The 27571-nt window shown below is 39.3% G+C and overlaps 1 protein-coding gene across 1 annotated transcript; it reads left to right on the top strand.

Moving 5' to 3' along the window:
* Positions 1-27571, top strand: LOC129246148 (major facilitator superfamily domain-containing protein 6). The gene is made up of 7 exons (XM_054884718.1): positions 1-76; positions 23149-23859; positions 23928-24191; positions 24267-24542; positions 24657-24792; positions 24852-26012; positions 26080-27571. The coding sequence occupies exons 2-7, from the start codon at positions 23570-23572 to the stop codon at positions 26269-26271; spliced, it is 2319 nt and encodes a 772-aa protein (XP_054740693.1). The 5' UTR covers positions 1-76; positions 23149-23569; the 3' UTR covers positions 26272-27571.

The raw sequence follows: 27571 nt of genomic DNA, 5'->3' as shown, positions 1-27571 counted from the left end.
GAAAAATATTTCTGCGTTTTGTAAATGCCAACAAATTTTTTCTTGTGGTTCTCAAGCAGACAATTGGAAGAGGCATGTGAGTATACATACAAACAGCACACACACACACACGCATCATCTACATCTACTACTTTTTCCACCTTGAATGTGAGCATTAAATCCAGAATTGTTTGAAGGTGTTCGAAGGAGAACAAATAAAATCGCTAAAAGCAAGAAAAAAACAACAAAAATCACGGTGATAATTTTAAAAGCAGTATTTGATTGGATAAAACTGTCAGCAGACGAATAAAAAGCGATGATGCAAACACAATAACAAAAAGTATTAGAAAAAAAGCAAAAATAACAAAATTAAGGATTTAAAAATAGCAACAACATACCGTTTGAAATGAAAAACAGCATAAAGCACAAAAATATTTATAACAGAAAAATCTGTTTTTGTAAAATTTCTAAACACCAACAACAAATGTTATGATAACAAATTTCTCGCTGTTGCCCAGCTCGTTGCTACAACAGTGAGGAGGTGTGCGATTCTTGAACATTTTCGATTTTTGAAAGAAACCAACGAGTACAGAAGGACGAGAAGAGATACTCGATTTAGCGGAGGGGGGAGGCATTTTCAATATTGGCAAGATTATATAAAAATCACAAATGGCATTGCGCCTGCAGCCTGCGCCTCTTCGTAAGCACACACATACAGAGAAACACATATACCTGCACTTGTATGAGTATAAAGTGTGTATGGATGAGTATAACTGCTTACCAACTTCTTTTGGCTCAAATGCTTAACATAATTTCGCGTACGCATATTTTTGGCTTTGGCTTTGGTTTTGGCGTTGTGAGTGAGTAAGAGTAGATGACAAGAGGCAAAAGGCAGGAGGCAAGAGGCTAAAGGCAGGAGATGAAAGTAAACGTAAATTTGCTTTACTTGCTTAACTAACCCAGATATGTAAATTTTTGTATCTTTTTGTGGTTAGATTTTTTGGCAATCACCCAAAATCGTTTTCTTTCAAGTAATGACCAAAAACTTTTCAGCGAAACGTATTTTTGCAGGAGGTTAATTTATTATAGCAAAGTGTATTGCGTAAATGTGCAATTGAGAAATTTTATTTTACTAAGTTTTATTGCTCTCCAGAGATGTAGTTTCCGTCTCTCGTACTTGTAACTATCGTTTTCATGTAAAATATTATATTATTTTTAACTGCATAGTTTTGATTTTCTGTTAAGAAGCTACTAGAGAAATCTCGAAAATGAATTGACAATTTGAGTAAAGCTTGAATTTAATGAGAATTTTTTTTATTAGTGTAGCTTCTAAAGCATGATTTTCCGAGTAGGGCTCATTCGGAGGCGTTCGAAGGAGCGTTTGAGGCTAACATAGCTGCAACTTCCGATAGCAGTGGAGGCTTTAACTATACATTGTCCATTCAGGGCTCATGCGGGCAGACACAACACAACTTTGAATCGTTTCTCAGGTAGCTGCATGGACTTTAAATAGGTGCAATCACCTAAGCATTCGAACACTTATCATCCATTCTGATTTCGGTTCTCTGAAATTCAGAGATCTTGGCTCTCATTTTTTTATAGCAGTAAAGGGCTGTGGAAAATGTACATCAACTGACTGCTGAACTTTGAGCTCGCCACATTTTCCAAATTTAAGGGGGAACGCCACTGTGAAAATTCTGAAAGTATAAAAATTCAAAAATATGAAAAAAATTATTAGCTTAAAATCTTAAAAATTGACTGAGATATTCAAGATAGATGTAACTGCATGGAGAACTATTGAATACGCACTGAAAACTTTAAACGCTTATTTCTCAAAACGACTTTTTTTGATTCGGTGGCAACGATTTCGCGAAGACTAATGACCCGATTTTAATTTTCTTTTTTTCAAAGTTTTTGTTATCGCATTGGCTATCGTTGTACGCAGCCGATTTTCAAAATTTTGAGAATAACTATTTTTTTGGGCCTGTTGAAAATCAAAAAAATGGTGAAAAACACACATCGAAATCATCACGATTTTGTGAAAAAAACGACTACGTACAACGATAGCCACTATTGTGTAGATTAATAAAATTTTCGGTTTTTTGATATCAGATGATTATTTATTGCTGTATCGCTGCCACCAGATGACGTCATTTTTTTTTACCTCGTTCTGTTTATTCACATAAATTTCTCAATTTGCAATATTTTTCTTATGTAATAAATTGCCTTTTGTCTGATCCTCGAATAATCATTCCTACTTACAAAAAACAAAAAATCCCAAAAAATCGACTATTTTTTGACCCCCCACGGTGGCGTTCCCCCTTAATACGATATTTCATTGTAGGAGTTAAAATATGTCTGCCTTGTCTTCTTTTGATATACTCAAATTATTACAGGTAAAATTATTATTACAGGCATAGAAAAACTATTACTGAAAAGTGAAGTACCTAAGCGTGAAAAACTATTAAAGAGTAGTTTAAAATTTTGCTTCTCTATCCAAGAAAATCTATTTAAATTAGCTCTTATGAATCCAGATCGATTCAATTTTTCAGCCTCAGGGCTCTTCCGTTATATCTGCTCAAAGAAATCACATAATAGCGAGTCACTCAGATATGGCTGCATATAATAAAAACTAACAGGAGCTTAGTGTCGTTGGGAGCATTTTAAGCACCCCTTTCGAGAATTATTTTAAAAATTTCACAAATAGAGAATCTCTGACCGGGAGCAAAAAAAAGGCCTTATAATGTTCAGCCAGCTCATTGGTAATGGACTTAAATCTATCAAAAAATATTAAGTGAAATAAAAAGCGTTGAATATATTCCGCTAGATGCCTTTAGTGAGCCATATATCGAAATATTTATAATACATTGCATCGAGTCATTCTAAAGGGTGTTTTTTAAAAGCTTGAACGCTTAAAAAAATATTGTTGGAATTAATTTTTTATTATAATCTGGTAGATAATTTCATGGTATTTATTTTTTGAATATAATATCTGGCATATGTCCGTCGCAGCTACGAGTCAGGTGACACATTCAGACAGCCCAATTTTTTAGTATTTTTTCTAATAAATCACCCATATAGCTGTCATGGTGGCTTGAATATTGCAATAAATCGATTGTTCAGCATGCTGTATGGCAAGTTGCTCCATCCTGTTGTAATTATATTAAATGCCGTCGATATTTAGCAGATTAATTTTTGGATACAAAAATCAGTCAAAGATCAGTCAACATGGCTCGAAAGCGTTTGTCACTCATCATAACGGCAGATCCTACCTCATTTCGAAAGATATAAAGACCGAAGATGTCGCCAGTGCTCTGAGAACTTCGCGAACATATTTATTTTTTTCAAAGTACTATAAATTTCCACAATTTTAAAGTGCTATTCTGACGTTAAATGATCCAAGATGAGACTTGTTTGATGAAGCCAGTTGTGTGTTACAGGGCCCAATAATGCAAGAATAAATCCAATACATTCCTCAGTACTACTATGGGCAATGTGAAAAGTTGAGTAGGCTGATCCAGTGAAGGTCAATCAACAGGCCAATAGGCACACAGCAAAGCCGTGGCTCCAATGATTCCATTCTAATAATATAGTCGTCGAAGGAAAGCTACGTTCTTGAAGACCCATCATCGAAAATGTCGATAAAATCATAACCATTATTGAGTCGGATCAGCAAGTGAGCAGTTATTCCATTACTCAAGAAGTGAAAATGAGCTACAAAACTGTTTGGAACCAGTTGCATGCGGAAAATCATTGCTATGTGAATTATGAAAAGCCCATTCGTAGAAATAAGCAGGCTCTCTGTTTGTCTGGTTGGTCAAAATTGGAATAAATTAACTGATATTTTTTGTCAGCGTTTCGTCTGTAGCTACAGGATTTTGGAATTCCTTAAGGATTTTGGCTCTGTACTAATTTCGTCTCAAACTACAGGATTTTGTCGTAATTTTATCGCAAACAACAGGATTTTGGTTCAACAGCAGGATTGTGGCTTCCTTACCGCAGAATAGCCGCTTCTCTGGTCAACATTTGTGCACCCCCACTACCTAAGTTTTGTGCTGCCTTGGAAAATAATTCTTGGTTCATTAATTATATTATGTGAAGTATGTGCCATTGGAAGCTACAACTTCACTCCATCTTTCAGGCAGCATACGGATTCCTCTGACGAAAAAATCGAGATATTTTGACTTGATCCATTCACTGAGCCAGCTTGCGATGCTCTCATAAGAAGTGACCCGCTCTACAATAAGGCCTGACTGCATTGATCGGAACAGATGGTAATCCAAAGGTGCAATGTCTGGGGAGTACGGCGAGTGGGGCAAGATTTCCCAATTCAATCCCTCGAAATATTTGTGGATCGATTTAGCAACATGTGGCCTGGCGTTGTCATGCAGCAAAAACAGTTTGTCATGTCTACCGTCCCATTTCGGCCGCTTTTCTTTGAGAGCTCGATTTAGACGTATTAGCTGCAATCGGTAATGATTGCCAGTGATGGTTTTAGATGCTTTAAAGAGTTCATAATAGATGACACACTTTTGATCCCACCAGATGCATAATGTAACCTTTGAAGCATGAATATTTCTTGTTCGATGTCGGGGGACCTAGTGCACCTGACATGCTTTTCGGTGCTTATGGTTATCATAATAGATCCATTTTTCATCGCTAGAGACAAACATCTAACCCGCCACCTTGCAATCCCAGAGTATCAGAATTTGAGATTAGCTCAGATATCTCAGACATAATCAATGGAACTAATATTACTTGGGCTATAGGAAATTTTAAGCCGTATAAATCGCCAGGCCCTGATGGGATAATACCGGCACAACTTCAGCAGCCTCTGGCTCATATCACAAGGTGGTTAGTAACCATTTTCAAAAGTACTCTTCAGTTAAATCACATTCCCTCAGCATGGAGGGAGGTTAAGGTCATCTTTATCCCGAAGGCAGGCAGAAGCTCGCATACCAAACCTAAGGACTTCAGACCGATTAGTCTATCATCTTTTCTACTGAAAACATTAGAAAAGCTGATTGACTCGGTTATCAGGAACAGCATACCCCAATCACGTATGTCCAAATCGCAACATGCCTACTGTAAAGGAAAATCTACAGAGACGGCCCTAAACTCACTGGTCACATCAATTGAAAGCTCATTTGAAGTTAAAGATTATTCACTGGCAGCCTTTTTAGATATCGAAGGAGCTTTTAACAATATCCTGCCTAAGGTCATAACGAACACGCTGTCAGACCTGCGCATTTCCGGCACCTTTGTGAATTTCATTGAGCAGTTGCTTACGAGCAGGTTCGTGAATTCGACGTTGGGCTCTTCGGTGATGCGCAGATCTGTCTGTAGAGGTACTCCTCAAGGCGGGGTACTTTCTCCTCTTCTGTGGAATCTAGCAATGAACAAGTTGTTGTTGGATCTGGAGGAGAGGAGAATCAAGGTTGTGGCCTGAATGCGGCCAAAACGGAACTAGTGTTGTTTACAAGGAAATATAAAATTCCCGACTGTCGGCCTCTGACACTCAACGGAACTCTTTTGCTGGTCGGTGAAAAGGCCAGGTACTTAGGTTTAACCCTTGACAGGAAACTTTCATGGAAGCTGAATGTTCAGGAAAGAATAAAGAAGGCTGCTACGGCGCTTTATTCCTGTAAGAGAACTGTAGGCTTAAAATGGGGATTAGCCCCCAAAACAGTTCACTGGCTATATACGGCCATTGTCAGACCAATTATGACCTACGGAGTCCTGGTCTGGTGGCCATCCCTTGATAAGAAAACTTCCATTAAGCAACTAGATAGTATTCAGAGGGTGGCAAGCCTCAGTATTACTGGGGCGCTCAAAACAACGCCAACTTCGGCTCTAAGCGTTATGTTGCATCTACTACCAATTGACCTATATTGTAGACAACTGGCCGCCAAAGCGGCTCTAAGATTGAGGGAATCATCGATGCTCAAGACAAACAAATGGGGACACTCGCGCATACTTGGGATGTTTCCAGGTATTCCTAATACCACCGACTTTTGTGACTCGGTGAATACATACCTAGACAGGCCTTATACAGTCCATTTTCCATCCAGAGAGGACTGGGTGAATGGGTTAACAAACAACGAAAACGGGGTTAGTATATATACGGACGGCTCAAAACTCAATGATCAAGTGGGAGGTGGTGTATATTCGGAAACTATTTTCGCCAATTTATCCTTTCGCTTACCTGATCGTTGTAGCGTATTCCAGGCCGAAATCCTGGCAATCTCAGAAAGCCTTTTAATGCTAAATAAAAGCGTAGTCACTGTTAGAGATATCTTCATTTATTCCGATAGTCAGGCAGCTCTGAAATCGCTTCTATCAAGCAAACACTCGTCTAAGACAGTAAAGGAGTGTTACAAATTATTAACAACACTTGCACAGTACTTTTCTATTAATCTACTCTGGGTGCCGGGACACAGTAACATTATAGGTAACTGTAAGGCAGATGAGTTAGCTAGATTAGGCTCCTCGCTCCAAATTAGTCAGGACAGGCTTGACATACCTATGCCCTTGGCAACATGTAAACTTTTGATAGACAGATACACCATTAGTGCTGCTAACTCCAACTGGAGGCAGTTAAACACCTGCGCTATAAGTAGGCTAGCGTGGCCCGAATGGAACATGGGTCGCACTAAGAGTCTACTTAAGTTAGGCAGGAGGGATCTAAGGAGTGTAGTAGGTGTCCTATCTGGGCGCTGTCTAATAGGAAGACATGCCAGTAGATTAGGGGCACCATCTAATGACTACTGTAGAAGCTGTCAAGATATAGAGGAGGTAGAGACAATCGAACACCTACTATGCGGGTGCATGGCTCTGTGTAGAAGGCGGTGGAGATTGCTCGGTTTCCCTTTTCTGGACAGCATTGCAGATGTTGCAAATCTCAAACTATCTAGTATAGCTAGCTTTTTAAAGGCCACACAATGGTTTAGAGAGGACCAAGTTGAGTAGGATAGGACAGTTCCGGTGGTATCACAAGGGGCCTCTAACTGGCCTAGGTGCGTCGTAAGACAGCCACTTCACCTAACCTAACCCTAACCCGCCACCAAACGTCTCTCGATATCCCTCTCCTTCAATTGATGTGGCACCCAGCTACCTGCTTTCTGGAACATTCTCATCACGTGCAAACGTTTACCGACGGTTGATTTGTCAACATCCAACTCTTTAGACATATCATCAAGGGTTCGACATGTGTGTTCATCCATCGCCTCACGGCGAAATTGCCATTGCCACTTTGCAAGCGTTGAAACCACTATTTACAAGTTGTATTTGATGGCGCGTGACTACCGTAAATATTGATCAATATACAACACGTTTCAGCTGCACATTTCTTTAAAAGCTAATAATGAAGCATGACTTCCCGCAAATGCTGTTTTTTCGGGTCGACACAAGATATTATAAGTCATATAAAACAGGATATTTACGCTTCAAACGAATGTCAACTACTGCGATTGAGACCTCACATATACACCTTCAAATCACCGATATTTTACTAGAGCGAACGCAAAAATAGTATCAGCAGCGACACCTCTTTCACGAGGGCGGAAACTTATTCCCATGCCCAATACTTTACTAGAAGACTGATTGCTTGTTTGTATTTCGTTACATATTCATGCTGAAATCTAGGACGATCAGCACCGAACTAGGAGGAACAATCAAATCTATTAAAGCCACAAGAGGTTGCCCTCAAGGTGGCGTACTCTCTCCTCTTCTGTGGACTCTAGTCATAGATGAACTTCTCCACAAACTGAATAACCTAGGATTTCACACTCAGGGCCTGGCTCCCAGCTATGGTTTACTGATGGGTCCAAATTGGAAAATTGTAGAACAGGGGCAGGAATCAATGGGCCCAAATTCAAAAAATCGATTCCGATGGGATACTACCCAACAATATTCCAGGCAGAAATACATGCCATTGAAATATGTGTGAGAGAATGCCTTAGAAGGAAAATGAGAGGTACTCACATCTACATACTTTCAGATAGCCAAGCGGCTTTAAAAGCCCTTCTATCAACAACCATCACCTCTAAATTGGTAAACGATTGCCTAAACCTCCTAAACACGTTAGGAAACCTCAACACAGTAACACTATGTTGGATTCTGGGACATGAAGGACACGTGGGAAATGAAATGGCTGACGACCTTGCAAAACAAGGAGCAAATATGCAACTTACTGGTCCTGAGCCTTTCTGTGGACTGACAAAAGGCCACATTAATGAATTCCTTAGGAAATGGGAGGAAAGAAAACTTGCCGCACACTGGCTAAACTGTGCCGGTCAGCGTCAAGCCAAACTATTCCTAAGTCCCAACAAAGGAATATCTGACAAACTTCTCTCACTAAATAGAGTAGATCTGCGTCTTTTAACCGGATACCTTACAGGTCCCTGCAGCCTGAGGTACCATCTAAACAATATTGGTCTATCCGAGACCAATGTCTGCCGCTTTTGCGAAATGGACATAGAAAGCTCAGAACATGTGCTTTGTGAATGTCCTGCGTTGGGCAGACAAAGACTCCACCACCTTGGTGGTATCGTAGTATCTCCATGCAATCTTTGGAACAACAAACCCAAATTTGTGCTAAACTTTCTAAAAAGCCTAAAACTCTAGGGTTACAAAATAGGCCTTTCACAATAGATCAGCTCTGGTCGCAGTGCGTAATGGCCTTCTAATAATATTATAATAATAATAATTTCGTTACATAAAAATGGAGTTTCAATAATGTCACGCGGGCTATTTAGCATCTGTTTCACCAGATGATTTTTGAGAAAGCCGGTCTTATACTTTGCCAACTACTGTTCTCCTGTGATCTGATAAAAGAGAAGTATGACACTTTCATTACCTCGTTGCTGTCAGGTATTCGAGCAAGAATGCAAGGGGCATAAAATCGAGTTTGATTTAAAATAAGAAAATTATATTGAGGGTAGTTAGCAGGTATTAGTAAGTATCTAGAATAAAATTATTACTGAAAAATGAAGCAAAAAGATCTAAATTTATTCATGCATACTTATTATTCTAAAAATATATCCAAAATTCCCTTCAATATTATTCAGTGTACTCTACTCAATTTATGGGCATGCGACATGCGACATATTTGATTGTGCTAATAATTTTGATTTTGTTAAGTTACTAAGTACTCCTAAAATATATGTAAATTGCCAACTCAATGCGGCCGTTTTTGCGCCAAAAAATTGTGTTTGTGGGTAAGCCTATACCTGATAATATTGTATTTGCCGCACCGCAAGCCGCTTGAGCCACTTAAATTGTTGTAGACTTGTCGTCTTCATGGAATAATAAGTTTTTATTAAAGCTCACTCTAACTGATATACTTAAAAATTTTTGAATATTCACATTTTTTAAGTAAATAGTCTGATAAGAAAATTATTTCTCTTACACAAATTTATGTATGCGCAGTTGTATGAACTCAAGCGCTGAGCTGTACGTACAAAATTTCTAATAAGTGCACAATTGCTGCCTAGAAATATGCAAAGAAAGCAATAAAAAATAAACAGAGCAATAAACCCTCAAAAGAATTACACCCGAAGCGGGTTGTGCATGTCGTATGAGTAATATGGGTAATTGTGAAAAGTAAAGAGTGCAAAATGCACATACGCCATGGCACACAAGTGCGAGTACTTAAGAATATTTGCGGGCATATAACTACATATGTATACATATATGGAGCATACATACAGAGTCGGACTAAAATTTAGATACATGGCTTTATAGTGTGAATTTGGCGTAATGGCATTTGCTGTTGAGTTTTGAATGAGCAGCCCGTGGAACAGCTAGAAAGACATTTGAGACTGCCTCATTGAAAGTGAATGCGTTTAATTTTGTATAAACTTGCATTGAATTGCATTATATGTCTTGCACTTCATGGATAATGAATTTGATTTGACCTAAAATGTAAATTTCCAACCAAATCGATTTGAAGCTATTTTGATGTTCAGCTGAAAATCTTTTAGTAAGATGTCAAATGCACGCAAAAATACACTCAAAATGTTACTAGTTTGATTGCTTGCCAGACAAAAGGCTTTCAATATGTATAATAGAAAAACTGTACTGTCATATGAAGGAAAATTAAAAATATGTTTCCCTATTTAGTTGCCCACATCTGTATATATTTGCGTGTGACCTTACATATGCGAGTATGTATGTGGGCATACTTAATAGATATGTAGGCGTAAATGTAAAGCATTTGAGTGTGTGTGTGTGTGAGTAATGCGCATTGACATAGAAAAATGCTAAATGGCGACACTGACACTCAAATGAAATATGAAACTCAGCTAACCTGGCGCTGAGGTTAAAAACAGTTAATGAAAATGAAATGGGAATAAAAATGTGACAAAGAATCAGCGACATTTTGAATGTTTGCTATTGACAAAAAAAAAAATAAATAAATTTAATTGTGAATAATGGAGAAGTGAAATATGACACCTTTGCAAATTTTTGCGGTGCTCAATGTTCAAAAGCTGCGTTTAACACAAATTAACAGCAAAATTTAATTTATCATAATGTAGTGTGAGAGACCAACGTGATTTAAAAATAATTTAGAGGCATCAATTTTTCATAAAATCGTAAAACTAAGAACTTAGTGACAGTATCGATTTGATAATATATTAGCATTGACAAAAGTCTCCCAAAAGTGCAGAATGGGTTAGAGTCAAGTAGCGGCAATCCTAAGGTGGATTAGGTACCATCGAGTGCATAGCCAAGTAGTGGTGCTAAGGTAGATTAAGAAGCCGGTGGTGCCTAAGAAAAATGTTTGCCATATTTGATTTAATAAAGTAAATATAAAATAACAAACGACCTTAAAATGCATGTCCAAAGTTGCCTTCAAAGAGTAACTACTAACTACTCTCTGGAGGCAACAATCTAAACTAATTTTTTTTAAGTTGATCCAATCTACTGTTTTTTTAAAACTTTGTTGAACACTTTTGATATAAAGTGGCAGTTTCAAGGCGACCAATCAGCTTGCGAGAGTTCAAAATAGTGATTTTAAAATAAATTTGACATTTCACATCCCAGCTGCCTTCTCCAATGCACAAACTGAGAATTCATAAAGAAAAGGATGGTCATTTCCATTCAATTTCTAAGTCAACTGGGTAAGCAAATAAGCTGAGATTCTTAGGCACTTCCTTTTTAAAATGCATAAAATATTGAGCTGTGCACCTCAGGTAGGCCGACGAAGGGATGGCCTTCAGCTGTATCGCCCCATTAACTTTGATCTCCTCTGTCCACGAAATGGTAACTTCAGCTTGAGAAACAAAAAGAAGTCGCACGGGGCCAAATCAGGTGAATACGATGGTATTTACTTGGGGTTTGGTCAAATAATCCAGCACAATTTGGGCTCGATTTGATGGTGCGTTATCATCATGCAAAAAAAGAATTGTTTGCCCACATTTCCAGCCGTTTGCGACGTACAGCATCTCTCAAACGATCCGATGGCGTTGAAAAGTGTCAGATGTGTGTCTTACAGTACTACCAACATAAGAAAAAAAAAATGGGACTGGTTCCCACGTGCGCGGTTCGTTTAAATTAAACATTCCCATCATAGGCTATTTAATTTTCGGTCAAAGATTTACTTTCATAAACGCCTTGTTTATGGATTTTGGAAATCGGTTAAGTTAGATTGGACGGGCTGCTCTTACCGAGAGTTCACTCGTGGGTAGAGAAGCGTTCCCAGGGAATACTGGCTTACTCATATCCCTTATGTCTTCACATCATCACTATACTGATATACTGTTCACTAGACAGGACTAGTTTACTGGGGCGACAGCCCTTTTGGCGCACCTAATCTGCTCTTCTACGAGATTATGCTCCAACTCTCCATATTTTTTCAAGAAGTGATTGCCCAGAAATCTTAAAATCATTTTGCAAAGCGCAGTGCATTCATACAAGAGATGCTGAATGAATTCCCATTTTCCTCATCTAAAAAAAACTCCAACAAAAACGTTTACGTGAGTCTCCAAACCTGGCAGCTTTATTGCTAATCGTCCAGACCGCATAAGCTCTCACTTGAGAAACGATATACTCGTGTTTGAGATCCTTAGTAGGTCTCGCATTCTTCGTTTGCCTAGTATTGTCTAAGTGAATACAAGACTCTGCGGTTTCTAGATTATTTTAATAGCGCATACGCTCTTAGTAGCTGTTCTGGTCTCATCTTCAACTTGTTTCGAAAAAATATTCATGTTTTATTTTCCATCGCAGTTTTCTAGTCTCCGAGTGAGCTCTTTAATGAGTGAGCTTGTCTAAGTAACCCATTCAAATGCACTTAAAATTTCTTAAGCACTCAATGTTGGGTCTAAAAATCTTTAAATTCGAAATATTTATTGCTCATTTCTTGCCACTTGCACAAGTACACAGACATGGAATTAAACCAATTTGTATTTTGCTCATGCAGCTAACCACAAATTTATTGCGTATGTCTTTTATTGTCTCTAGCCTTGTAGCCATCATACGTTGTCCTTCAATTATCATATACTGGCTGCTGCTCTTCCTCTTCTTGCTCGTGCTCTTGGCATATATTGCGCATCTTTATCAATGGTTTTTGTTGTAGATAAGTGGAAATACCACAAATTAATGTCAGCAAGGAGAGCTTTTCAAGTGTTTTACAAAAAATATGAAGGAAGAAAAATTATCAAATTGTTAGTGCCGTTTACTATTTGCTGTGCATAATGAAAATAAAAATGTTATACGAATACAAATTTTAATGGACATAAGAAACGCAGAGTGAAATAATAAATATTCAAATTGAAAATATATAGCATTCCAAAGTGTACGCTGATACAATTTTTCTTAATTTTTTTTTTTTAATATACAAACACAAACAAAATTCAATAACTCGTACAAAAGCAAACACTCAATTCCGCTATATGTGGTGTGAGCATTGTAGCATACCAACAGGCGCCCACATCAATGAACGCATGCTTGTTTGCCAACGTCACACAGTGACACAGATTTGCTCTTACTCTTTAAAGAAATACATATATGCATAGTTGGTCGATAGGAGAGAGCGGAATATAGTGGTAAGCAAAATATAAAATGGCAGCTACTCACCTCCATATAGAGACGACAGCTGGTTGACATTTGCAAAGGGTATTCTGAGTTATACTTTTCCGTCTAAAAATAAACAATGTCATACTGTTTTCAGTGCACACGATTGTAAGCATTGAAATAAATATATGAAATTCGTACAAAGAGAAATAGTGTAGAAGGAAATTAGAAGAATGCTGCTGGAGTATGAGCAGCGAAATTGCGGTATTTAAGTATTTCACAGAAAAGTGTTCACCTCAAAGTAGCGCTCAACGAAAAGCAAATGTTTAACAAAGAAATTTTATAGTCAAATACAGCAAAATATGTGGTTGAATATCATAAATGTCGTGCCATACGATAAATTATAACTCATGAATTAGAGCGAAAGTAATTCTAAACAACTACTGGAAGCTACCGTAAAGGTTCTCTTCCCTCCGCTCCCTAAGCTGCTAATAATATCACTTTAACTTTGGCAAAAGTTGTGCTTCGCAAATGCTGCGGTGTGCAGATAGCGAAGAAAAATAACAAATTCGGATATAATAAGTTAGAAAAGTAAATGAATTACTTACAAAAAGGCCAAGTTGAATTCACTTATAAAGGGTGGTTAAGTTTCAAGGGCCGGTATTGATTTTGAACAAAATACAATTTTTTAAAAAAATTATTATCATTTTCCTTTATTATGATAATATTGGCATAGCTCAATTATGCACGGAATAAAATATCGGCCAAATGACCGCCGCGGTCTCGGCGGCACACCTCCATCGGATGGCCCAAATTTTCGATGACGCTAATGTACCTGTGCTCTTGAATTGTTGCTGGCTTATCGACGTACACCTTTTCTTTCAAATAACCCCAAAGAAAGAAGTCCAACGGTGTCAAATCACATGATCTTGGCGGCCAATTGACATCGCCGCGACGTGAGATTATTCGGCCATCAAATTTTTCGTGCAAAAGAGCTTTTGTTTCGTTAGCTGTGTGAGAAGTGGCACCGTCCTGTTGAAACCACATATCGTCCACATCCATATCTTCCACAAAGTTCGTTATCATCTCACGATAGCGAACACTATTCACAGTACTTGCCTGACCGGCCTCATTTTGGAAAAAATACGGCCCAATGATGCCGCCGGCCCATAAACCGCACTAAACAGTCACTCTTTGTATGTGCATTGGTTTTCCGGCAATCACTCTTGGATTATCATTCGCCCAAATGCGGCAATTCTGCATATTGACGATTTGATTGACTGAGGTGAAAGTGTGCCTCATCACTGAAGATGACTTTCTTTGATATGCATTTTGATTTGAAAGCCCGTTTTCATAATAAGCCTAATAACTTTAACGCGTTGCTCGATAGTGTACCTTTCCATGGATCAAATTGAGTTAGTCTGAAATTGAGGAATGTTATCCAGAAATAAATCCAGAAAAAAGCTTGACGCTTAGGTGTGGTTCACATTCAACGTCGGCCCTTAAAATTTAACCGCCCTTTAGAAGACGCTGACTACAAATGTGTGAATATTAGAAATTATTTCAACCGCGTGATTTTATGAATTTGAAGCTCGGTAAAGAGTTTTCCACCATAACTAATTTTTAGCTAAACAAAAAAGAAAAAATTTAGCTAATTATACGGAATTTCGTGCTCTCAAATTATTATAGAAGTTTCTCCAATGCGTTTAGTTTTGTATATGGAAAGAAATGCATCTAATTTTTTTGTATAATCTGAATTTTACGAACAAACAAAATTTCTAAATTATTTAAAATTACTACCGAAATTCTGACACGTTACTTCTAACTCTTAAGTCATTAAGGTCGATCATAGTGACTAATTCTCCTAACAGAAAGGAAACACACAAATATTCGAGTCAGTATATGCGCTCTTAAATGTTCCGGTGTCTGTGAAATAATGCGCTGATTGAAATACCAAAAATATCGCGACCATGGAAGCTACAGTGCAAAAGCAGCTAAAAGAGTATTCTACGCCATTCGCATGAAGTGGAGATCATCGAATTTAGCTTGAAGATATTTATGAATTATTTGAGAGTTGAGGAAAATGTTTATTATTATTCACAGCCGATGGCCCATGCTACTAGTGCTGCTGCATTCTTATATTTGTATAACTTGTTATTAAACAAATTTAATAATAATAATAATAATAATAATAATAATAATAATAATAGTTTATTACAATATTATGTTATATTTTCTTGAATAAAATCCTATCTACCGGTTTCATAAAAGGTTTTCTAATAAGAGGTGTATTTTGATATTCAAAGAAAAATGCTACTTTTCAATATAAATGAGCGGATGGTTATTTCATTGTAAAGAGGAAAGAAGGTATGCCGTTAATAGTGGAAAATAACATCAGGTAAATGACCACCACGACCACGCTTACAGGACAATATCCTTTTCATGAGATTTTCCATAACCGAATTGCAAAGTGGCTGCCCTACGAGGTGTGTTCAAAAAGTATCGCGAATTTTGTGTTTTTTCAAAAATTATTTATTTATCCATTAATATCTATTTTGTCCCCTTCAAAGTAATCCCTATGAGATATTAATCACTTGTGTCATCGCTTTTTCCAATCTTCGAAGCACTTCAAAAATCATTTTTTTTTTATCTTGTTCAGCTCTTCCTTCCATGTCGTCTTTATCTCGTCAATCGTAGCGTAGCGTCGTCCTTTCATGGGCCTTTTCAGTTTCGGAAATAAGAAAAAGTCACAGGGGGGCCAGTTCTGGGGAATACGGTGGCTGTGGCATCATTAGTGCGTTGTTTTTGGCCAAAAAGTCGCGCACAAGCAACGATGTGTGAGCAGGGGCGTTATCGTGACGAAAGAGCCAATTTTTGTTCTTCCACAAATCCGGGCGTTTCTGACGGATTGCTTCGCGCAAATTGCACACAACGTGCAGGCAATATTTCTTATTGACCATTTTGCCCTGTGGCATGAACTCATGATGCACGAACTCCATCTTTGAGGTCTTGAATCGACTCTGGGCTGTTGGCGTAGATCTTCTCTTTCACGTGGCTCCAAAGACAAAAGTCACACGGTGTTAAATTACAAGATCTCGGTGGCCAATTGTGATCACCGTTTCGGGAGATAACACGGTCCGAAAACTTTCCCCGTAAAATATTAATGTTTTCGTTACTTGTGTGGCACGTAGCGGTGTCTTGTTGAAAATAAACGTTGTCCACATCAATACCATCCAATTCCGGCCATAAAAAATCGTTTATCATCTCTCGATAGCGCAATCCATTCACCAATAACACTTGTTATTGGAAAACCCTACTTACAAGATGTATATTTTTATTAAAAACTAGCAAACCCGGCCCGATTCGCTAGGCAAATACACGGTGGATCCACGTTTTGGCATATATTTCGAGACCCTAGTCATCAATAAGTATGAAAATTACCCCATATTAAAGCACTTATCAACAGCTTTCATTTGATACCCATATTGTACTTACACAACCAAAGGTTACCCGGGTTCACGTTTTGACCTATATCTCGAGACCCTAGTCACGGAACGGTATGAAAAATGTCTATACTATAGAAATCATTAACAGCTTCCATTTGCTACCCATATTGTACATATACGTTCGAAGGTTACCCGGGTCCACGTTTTGACCTATATCTCGAGACCCTATCTACCAATAGGTATTCAAACTATACGGAAACGATCTTCAATACCTACTTAACAATGTGTGTAAGTTTGGTTTAATTCGGTTTAAAGACACGGCGGGTCCACGTTTTGGCATATATTTCGAGACCCTAGTCATCAATAGGTATGAAAATTAACCCGTATTAAAGCACTTAACCACAGCTTTCATTGGATATCCATATTGTACAAACATATTCTAGGGTCCACGTTTTGGTCTCTATCTCGAGACCCTAGTCACGGAGCGGATGGAAATACTCTAAAGCATTCACCAACAGCTTCCATTTGATACCCATATTGTACATACACATCCCCATGTTACCCGGGTCCACGTTTTGACCTATATCTCGAGACCGTATCTACCAATAGGTATCCAAACTATACGGAAACCATCTTCAATACCTCCTTAACAATGTGTGTAAGTTTGGTTTAATTCGGTGCAAAGACACGGCGGGTCCACGTTTTGGCATATATTTCGAGACCTTAGTGATCAATAGGTATGAAAATGACCCCGTATTAAAGTACTTATCTACAGCTTTCATTTGATACCCATATTGTACATACACAACCAAAGGTTACCCGGGTCCACATTTTGACCATTTTCCCGGCAATTATTCGAATTTTTCTCACCTTTTAAACCTTCCCTAGACCTCCACGAATAATTCAAGACCAAGATAAGATAAATCCGTTCAGCCGTTCTCGAGTTTTAAGCGAATATAGGGACAGATTTTCACATTTATATATATAGATAGATTTAAGTATTTCGATTATAAGTACAGGTAAATACCAGTTTTGACATAGCATACAATTTATTTTAATATTATAAAATAATAATTTTTTTAAATAAAAAATGAACAGATAGTAAAATTAGGGCAGCTGATTTAACGTTTTTCTATTTATTTGGTTTCTAAATTGTAAAATTTTGTTTAAATTACTTTAACTTAGTGCCACTATGTGTCTTCCATCATGCAAGGTGATTGGAAGATACGATATCGAAATCTATACCGATGGTTCTAAGATGAACTGTGGTGTGGGAGCTGGCTTCCATTCGGAGCCACTCAACCTATCTCAGTCAATTCGTCTTTCTGACTATGCCAGCGTGTTCCAGGCCAAGAAGCATGCAAATCACTAAACTCTACAAGGAAGTTGGTGCAAGAGTAGTTATCTTCTCAGACAGTCAAGCAGCTATAAAGGCCTTAGACTCCAACTCCATTTCATCCAAACTAGTCTTACAGTGTAGAGAGGAGCTGGAAATGCTTAGTTATTGGTTTGAAATCTCTCTGATATGGGTTCGCGGTCACAGGAACGTGCGAGGTAATGAGATAGCGGATGAGCTAGCAAGTAAAGGTTCGGCACTAGAAATAGCAGAGGCGGTGGTAGTCTCCACCCCACTCAATGCATTTAAAAGCATCCATCGCTTCACACTATCATGCTTTAGCCGAAAGAAGATGGAAGCAACTAGCTACATGTACTACAACAAAAAACATATGGCCGTCATACAAAATCCAAAGGACGAATGATCTGTTAGGATGTCCTCGGCCAAACATCTCATGCATCACTGCAAACCTTACAGGCCATTGGAAAGTAGGGGATCATGCAGCTAGACTCAATCTACCCTTCAATCCTATCTGCAAAAGCTCTCAAACGGAAGGAGCGAAGGAAAGTCTAGGGCATGACTCCGCTCCTTTGGTAAGCCTTTCTTGTAGCAAATTAATGAGATCTCAGACATCGAGATGAAGAATTTGCTGCTATGCTTGGAAAAAAAGAAGGCATGATCACACGAGGACGGTGGTAGTATTTCAGTGGAAATACTCAACCACTTCAACAACAACAACAACAACATCTATGCTTTTTTATTTTTTTGTTGAAAATTTTTGAAAAAATTTGTTTGTTTGTCATTTATGAAAATCACTAAGGTTTTTTTTCTACTTTTTCTGGTAAATGTAATAATTTTGAGTTTTATTAAATTTTTTATTTTTTTGTTGAAAATTTTTGAAAAAATTTGTTTGTCATTTTTGAAAAACACCATATTCAGGTTTTTTCTGATTTTTTTTTCGTTACTATTTAAGACTATGCTCAGTAATCCCTGAAAGCTTCATAATGGAATTCCAATAATTTTTCAAGTTACATCCAAATACGTACAGCAAACCAGTGAGAAAATCCGTGTATCCGCTTACAAATACTGTTACATATACGTGGAGATGCTACGATCGATTTTCAAATGAATGTAATAACATCTTGACAAAAAAGTTCCCGGAATATATTCAGAAAACTCAAAATACAAGCTTATTCGTCAAAAGTGATATTAACGCCTTCAAAGTACTTGCAATTAATTGCCACCTACTTATAGCCGCGTTTGATCAGCTCTCGAAACATTTCTGGAACGTTATTTTCGGCATAGCCATCAGAACTGTCTTCGATTTTTCCATTACTTGCCTTCGATTGCTAAGACGTGTTGCTGGTAGTGGTTTTTGGTTCGATAAAACAAAGAAAAGAAGAAAATCGAGCTGGAGCCTTATCAGGTGAATTCGATGGCTGTTGGATAGTATTCGTTTTGTTCTTGGTCGAAAATTCACGGATAATGATGGCACTGTGCGAAGTTATTATGATGCAAAATCCAGTAGTTGTTTTCCCACAAATCCTTTATGTTTTGGCGAATTGCTTCACGTAAACGTCTCATAACGTCCAAATATAGTCCGTTTCTGGCAAAAATTCGTTGTAATCCATAAAAACCGTGAGCATCGCTTTGTTTTTTGACTGAGAGCGTCGTTGTTTGTTCATTCGTAGCTCTCCACTCACTCGCCTGATGTCTGGATTGTCGGATTCAGCCTTTGAAATCATGTCTTTGGTGATATCAAAAGATTCGGTTTTTTCGCATGAAATTCGGGACTTTGGAACTAACTTTGCAGCAATACGGCGCAAGCCCAAATCATTAACGAAAATGTCCTTAACGGATCCATAAACAATGCTCAAGCCTTTGCTAGTCACTGATGGTTAATTTGCGGGTATTGCTTAACTTTTCTTCACTTTACTGATGTTTTCATTAGTTTTCGATGTCGACGGCCTGCCACTACGTCTGCCGTCCGCGATGGACTTCCGATCTCTTGTGGAGCGTGGCAAGGCACTCGTATAAGTCTGTTTTCGTGAGAATATCGTTATTGAAACAGTTTCCTAAAATTTCTATGGTTTTCGCACCGCTGAATCCATTTCTAATGCAAACTCGTTGTTGCAAATCCATAACCAATTTTTAAAACTGTAAAAAATTGATTGCATGTAGTAGAGGTAGATTTACGCAAATGTCAGGCAATGATAACACAATTTTGGTTGGAATGTTAATCACAGATTAGAAACAGAAAAACAATCAGTTGACTTGGGTGGTAGTTCCTGACTCCTAAAACCCTCAGGCTAAGAGCTCTGGAAAAAGGGTAGATAGTCAAGGAGGGAAGGAGAAAAGTATCAGAGAAAGAGATAGAAAAGAATAGAGACAGAGATAAAGGTAGTTGGACCTGTGAGAATTTTCTAGATTCTTTGGCAAATCTGTAAATATCCTCCAGTTTTAGAGAACGAATATTACTCATTCTCACGACATCGGAATCCAAAACTCCTTTGCCTCCTAGCAAAGGCAGGACACTCACAGAGAAAATGCTCAGTGCTATCCGCCTCCTCCAAGCATGACAGGCACATTGGGTCCTCAATGATTCCAATGGTGGTCATATGCTGACCCCATGGGTTGTGTTCTGTAATAATACCGACCATCAACCGAACGTCTTTCCTTCCAAGTTTTTGTAGAAAGTTTGACAGTTTTCTGTTCGGACTTGTCACAAAACACTTGCAGTTCTGCAGCGTTCTAGATCGGACCATCGCTCTTTATGTAAATTGCATACATAATCGCTGATCCACTTCGTGATTCCTGCAAAACTGATTATGATTATTGGCTCTGGCCCTTGTGGGGGAACCGCTGATTCACGGTTGGCAAATTCGTCGGCAATTTCGTTTCCTTGAACACCGGAGTGTCCTGGAACCCATATAAGTACAAGCCTGTTTTGTCTTGCGACAGAATTAAGCTTCTTCTTACATTCTTGAACAATATTTGAGGTTTGCTTCGCGTTCCCCAGGGTCTTCAGCGCAGCCTGACTGTCACTGAAAACTCCAATCGGTTTCCCGCTCCATCTCCTCTCGATTATCCATTCGGCTACTTTCAGGATGGCAAAAATTTCCGTTTGGAAAACAGTTGCCATTTCCCCCATAGCATAGTGATACTTACTAAAGGGTTTTTCAATTGGCGCGGGTCGATTTTGGCGCCCTGTGGCAGCCATTTTGTTTTGGTGACATCTGTCAAATTTTTTTTTTATTATTCAGTTGTTTATGCCAAATCATCATGGCAAGTTACACGATTGAACAGCATGTTGAAATGATACAACTTTATTATCAAAATGAGTGTTCATTAACGCAAACGTTGCGCGCATTGCGCCAATTTTTCGGTAGACGTGGTGGCCCTTTAAAGTTGACTCTTCAACGTTTGGTGGCCAAATTTGAGGCGACCGGGTCCGTAAACAATCAGCCAACACCCGTACGTTCAAGGAACGCAAGATCAGCCGAGAACATTGCCGCGGTCCATGAAAGTGTACAGCAGAACCCGAGGCAGTCTATTCCTCGCCGTGCACAAGAACTTGGCCTTTCGCAGACTTCAACTTGGCGAATTTTGCGTCGGGACTTGGGCCTACACCCGTACAAGATCCAACTGACCCAGGAGCTCAAAGTTGATGACCATAGACAACGCCGTTTGTTCGCTGACTGGGCTTCGAATCGTTTGGAAGAGAACCCCAGTTTTGGGCGAAAAATCATCTTTAGTGACGAGGCGCATTTTTGGATGAATGGCTGTGTTAACAAACAAAATTGCCGTATATGGGACGACACCAATCCACACGAGGTTCACCAGGTGATAATGCATCCTCAAAAAGTTACCGGTGTGGATTTTAGGCCGGCGGCGTCATTGGTCCGTACTTTTTTGAAAACGACGTTGGTGAGGCAGTCACCGTCAACAGCGAGCGCTACACAACGATGATAACCAATTTCTTATGGCCCATATTGAACCATATGGACCTAGACGACATGTGGTTCCAGCACGACGGCGCTACGTGCCACACAGCAAACGCCACGATTGACATTCTGCATGAACGATTTGAGGGTAAGGTTATCTCTCGCAGGGGTGATGTGAATTGGCCACCAAGGTCATGCGATTTGACCCCACTAGACTTTTTCCTGTGGGGTTTCTTGAAGTCTCAGGTCTATGCAAATAAACATAACACAGGCCATCGCTCAAATTCAGCCGGATCTATGCCTAAGAGTCATTGAAAATTGGACCACTCGGATCCGTTCCACCGTAAGAAGCCGAGGCGGACATTTGAATGATGTCATATTCCACACTTAATGGCATATATGCGTCTTTCAAATAAAAAAATTATTTTGTCAATAACTCACACACAGCTTGTTTTATTCCATTTCAACATCTACCCGCCCTTATTGAAAAACCCTTTACTATCGTTTAAGCACCATCCGACTGCAGGCCTTATTTCAAACCACCCTGAATGCATTCTGGTTTGCTCCATGCTCACACTCTGACATCAAATTTGCTTTCCTCCAATACCATGGGTATCAGGTCGTCTTTAAGTGCCAAAAACAGTTGATACTGTTCAGACAGCTATTTACAGATTTCTCTGTGAAATATATAAAATGGAGTAAAGTGGAATGAAATATTTAAAAAATGTAAATAAAATTAATCTGTAAAAAAACAAAATATGTAGGCAAAACTTATCAATATGTGGCGAACCTAATCATTTGGATATGCACTGTATAAAAAAAATTTAAAGAAAATATATTTTTATTGTAAATGAGCCACTGGGGCAACTTAGAGCGTATAAAGCTTGATTACTGGGGTTAGATAGTAAAGGTTGTTGCGCGCTAATCGACTATCCACTGAGCTCTCTACATCCGATGGCTGCAGTTGGGGCCAATTAAAGTTGTCTTCCAGACTCCAATTGGGCAATTGAATATTGTGGTTTACTTTTTTTACTTTCACCTGTAAGCTGGAGATTCAAAAAAAGTTGCATTTAACACTTAAAAGACGATTTGATGCACCTACATTTAAAATTGCTACAAAATTTCTAATTCAAATTTGAATAGCTGCCGCAAGCCGTTCAGAATTTCTTAGTGACACTAACAATAATTTTATGCTTCCTCACTTCCACTACTTCTGAGATTTTAAATCAAATATTGCAGCAGGATATTTAAGCAATTTTATAATCCTTATCATCTTTCAATATATCAAAATATAGGGAATAATAAAAAATACTATCAAGATTTTCCGAAGTCTGCTCAAAATTTTTATTCACCAGCGCATTGCATCTGCTCCTCGATGGCATTTTTCAAACCAAGTTTAATTTTCCCTTTTATATTCATTTCTTTTCAGATAACAAAGCAGAATATTACTCGTAGGAGCAATGAGTTCATGAATGATTATTAATGAAAAAAGACGTGAACAATGAAAGTGCAACGCTAACGCTTAAACGAAAATCCAAAAGGTTTAATTAAAAAATAGAAGGGAGTAAGAGGAAAGAAAGTTAACGAGCCGTAAGCATCATTAGCAGGCGAGATTAAGTGAGGCCAACGAACGAGAACTTTGTAAGGACTAGGAGGCGACAAAATAAAAGAACCGCACGAAAGAATACGCAGAAAAAAAACACAAGAACAACGAACCATATTTAAAACAAAAACAAGAAAAAAACACAAGGACAATAGCGCTATTGTTACGTTAGAAATTCGAGTTTGCATACCAAAAATTGCAACTGTCTACAACAGATAGTGGGGATCCAAATAAAAGTTACATAGGCATGGCTCAGTATGGTGGCACGCCCAATCCATTTGCTGGTGGTGGCGGAGGCGGTGGCTATGAACAGCAATCCAGCTACGGCGGCGGCGGTGGTTATGGCCAACAGATGGGCGGTTACGATCAAACAGGTGGAGGTTATGACCAAAGCGGTGGCGGTTATGACCAAAGTGGTGGCTATGGTGGCCAAGCCATGCCGAATGCTGGTTTAGGTGCAGTACCACAGCAACCATATGGCATGGCAGCACGTCCGCGTGTTGATGTGGAAGCCACTGGTGAAGTGGATCCAACGCTGTAAGTGCATTCTGAGCAGTTAAAGATATTCTTAATAAATATATTTAATCATATTTTCCTTTGTGCAGCTATCCCGAGGCCAAGGAATCAACGCACAAAATACGCGGTCATGCCGATATTATCGAAATGCTTTTCGGTCCCACTGAACACGAACTCATACCGGTGAAGGCTTTCTATTTCTTCTTCTTCGCAGCTTTTGGTTCGCTCTTCCCGCTGATGGGCGTATACTTTAAACAGATGGGCATGAATCCGGGCCAATGTGGCATATTGATTGGTATGCGTCCATTTGTGGAGTTCTTATCGGCGCCCTTCTGGGGCTCGTACGCTGATCGGTAAGTACTTAGAGTAAGAGGGGCTGGCTCATTTCGCCCTTATCCCTTGCTTTATATTTGTTTTTTCTTTTACAGTTGTCGTCAGGGCAAGAAATTGCTTTTGGCCTCACTCGCTTGCTGGGTGCTGTTTACAATTCCCTTGAGTTTCATTAAACCAGAAGCTGTAAATTGCATCGAACGTAAGAATGAAACCGATTTCGTTTTGACTTTAACGCGCACCAAACGTGACCTCTCCGCTTATGATATGGCCGATATGAATAAAGAAAGCACTGAGAGTTTCGATACGCCCGCAGCTTTACGTGGTGCTGCCGCGATGCCCGCTATTAAAATGGAGGAGGACTCGCATATTAGGTGAGTTCAGGCGGCTTGTTGAAGTACGTTACACTATGGATTTATGTTCTTTTGAAGAGCCAATGCTGTAGTGTTTGCTATTACCATTTATTTTATTTTTCCTTCTCGTTTAAGACGCAAGCGTTCTTTGATACCCCGCATCGACGCCGGCATCTCACCCATCCACATCAATTTTGTTAGTAACTACGATCACAAACAACATCAGGACTATGTCAGCCCGATCTTCTCCTCCATGGTCTACCGTACACCGGTGAGTCCTGCAATGTCCGCATTTTTGTTATGAAATTATTTCTTTATTTCTCCAAACAGGACATCCAAAAAGCCTTCTTTCTGCTTTTGCTTGTCATTTTGATAGGCGAGTTCTTTAGCGCTCCCGCCATTACACTTGCCGATTCAGCGGTCATAACTTTGCTTGGCGACGACGCGGATAAATATGGCCATCAGCGCATGTTCGGCTCACTCGGCTGGGGTATTTCCATGTTTGTTGTCGGTATAGTGCTCGATCATTCTACACGCTTCTCGCATCACCCTTGTGGTGCTGGACATATGGAAAAAAATTATAATATCTGCTTTGCCATCTTCTCGGTGCTGATGTCTTGTGCCATCGCTTCGGCGGCAAAGATTACATTCAAATATGATCCAATCGATATGGAGCAACAGCCCGCTGAGAATCCAGATATTGCGGCCAATAAACAAGCAGAAGATGAGTCTATGGCCGAGCTGGCCGCGCAGCTGAATCTGCCTTCGTTGGCGGTTGGTAGTGGTTCGGCAGTGGTGGGTAAGGCACCACAGGCTGCTGTCGGTGCACAGTCGAAAATATTTGCTCAAACCACTAAGGAAATGCCCGAGTGGCTGACTGTGTTGACACATTTTAAGGATATTAAAACCATTTCCTTCCTATTCGTGGCCTGGTTCATGGGCTTTGGCATTGGCTTGATTTTCACCTTCCTTTTCTGGCATCTGCAAGATTACGGTGGCACACCAACGCTCTTCGGAGTTGCTTCGGTGATTAATCACGTATCCGAGATTTTTGCTTACTTCTACAGCTTCCGTTTCATCACGCAAATCGGTCACATTAAAGTGTTGTGCCTGGGATTGATGGGCAATGTGCTACGCTTCTTATATATTTCATATACGACCAACCCATGGATGGTACTGCCATTCGAACTGATGCAGGGCATCACGCATGCCGCCGTATGGGCCGCCTCCTGTTCATATATTGCGCACAATACACCCAAACATCTCAGAGCCTCAGCACAGGGCGTCTTACAGGGCATACACCACGGACTGGGACGCGGTTGTGGTGCGATCATTGGCGGTATGTTTGTCACATACTACGGTACTACGAAAACATTCCGCGGCTATGGCTTGGTTTGCCTCGTGGTCTTAGGTATTTTCATCTTTGTGAACTTCTATCGCAAAGATCAGGGCTTCATCTCGGAACTGCCACCAACGGAGGATCCACGTCAGGTAAGCTTTTGGATAGCGCCAAGAAAGGTACTAAGTATATTGAAATACTAATATTATATATTTACAGGTGGCGGAGGAGACCTCACATCTGGCGCCACATGGTGTGCCCAGTAATCCGATACCGCGCGCGCTTTCCAATGCGCGTCTGAACGAGATGAATCCAAATGGTGGCACTGGCAACAGCTACGGCACCTATCAGACCTCGGGCGGTAATCTTGATATACCTGGTGCCCAGCCACACAATCCATTCGCGCAATAAATTTAACGAGGAAATCAATGAAATAAGCACCACGGTTGGAGTGTGGACATATTTGGGAAATTAGTGAAGGGTTTGTGAGGTAAAAAGTTTTTGATGATTTTGCATTTACGTATGCATGTAATTATGTTAGAACAGTTTTGATGAAATCTATTTGTATAGTTTAAATATGTATATTGATAGGAAAATATTGTTACTAAATCTAAACGTGTTATTAATAAGAAAACGGAGTTATAGTAGAGCGCGAGAGTTAGGGAGGATGCGAAATGCACGCTGCTGTCCCATTTGGAATTAGTTAAGCTCTCAGGAGCACGTCCAAGCGCTGAAAGTTTATACCAAAGACTTTGGCACCAGGGCGCCGATTAAGCATCAAATACCGGTTATTGTCTTAGCTCTGAGAGAGGTACTAAAAAATAGCCAGGGACATTGAATTTCTCCCAGTCATTGGGGATCATTACCCGTATTTCACGGCTGCGAGTCGATCTTTTATTTTCAGTTGGGCAGTATGTAAGACTTACAACTGGGCATTAGCGAATGCTGGAAAATGGATGGAAAAGTTGGAAGAGGGATACACTCCTATGAAGTTTTTCAAGCCATACATTTGAGTTTCGCCATCTTTTTCTTCTTCTTGATCGGCGCAATAACCATTTACTCGATTTTGGCCGACTTTAACAAAGCGCGCCAGTCATTCCTTTTTCCAACGAAGCTGCTAGATTTTTATTCGCTGCGCTAAGTCTTTGTCGTTGTAAAACTCATACAGCTCATTGTTCCATTGCCTGCGATACTCGCCGTCGCCAATGTGCCAAGGCCCAAAAATCATCCGTAGAATCTTTCTCTCAAACACTCCAAGTGACGTCTCATCGGATGTTGTCATCGTCCAGACATATGCAACATACGGGTATTATGAGGGTCTTATAAAGTGTTAGTTTTGTTCATCGAGAGAGAACTTTTTCGATTATTTACGTTTATTTGAGGGAGAGATAAATAACTTCAGAGAAGTGCATAACCATTCCAAGGCTTCAAATCATTGATAATGCGATCTTAAGTGGTTTTAAAATATGTGAAATAATCTATGAACGAATCGAAATGAATTGTGATCAAAATTACAAAGGTACCAGGACAGCGTTACCATAAATATTATCAGTAGCATTATCACGACCATGACCACGAGCAATACCATTACCATTCCAATACCTTTACCATTACAATTGCCCTTACCATTAGGATCGCTTATACCATTTCAAGTACTTTTATCTTCATCATGACCATGACCTATATACATATAACCATTGCCAGTATCGTT

This window comes from Anastrepha obliqua, chromosome 4 (genome assembly GCF_027943255.1).
Source record: "Anastrepha obliqua isolate idAnaObli1 chromosome 4, idAnaObli1_1.0, whole genome shotgun sequence".
In the NCBI taxonomy this organism is placed as follows: domain Eukaryota; kingdom Metazoa; phylum Arthropoda; class Insecta; order Diptera; family Tephritidae; genus Anastrepha; species Anastrepha obliqua.
This window is presented reverse-complemented; position numbering and strand designations above follow the sequence as displayed.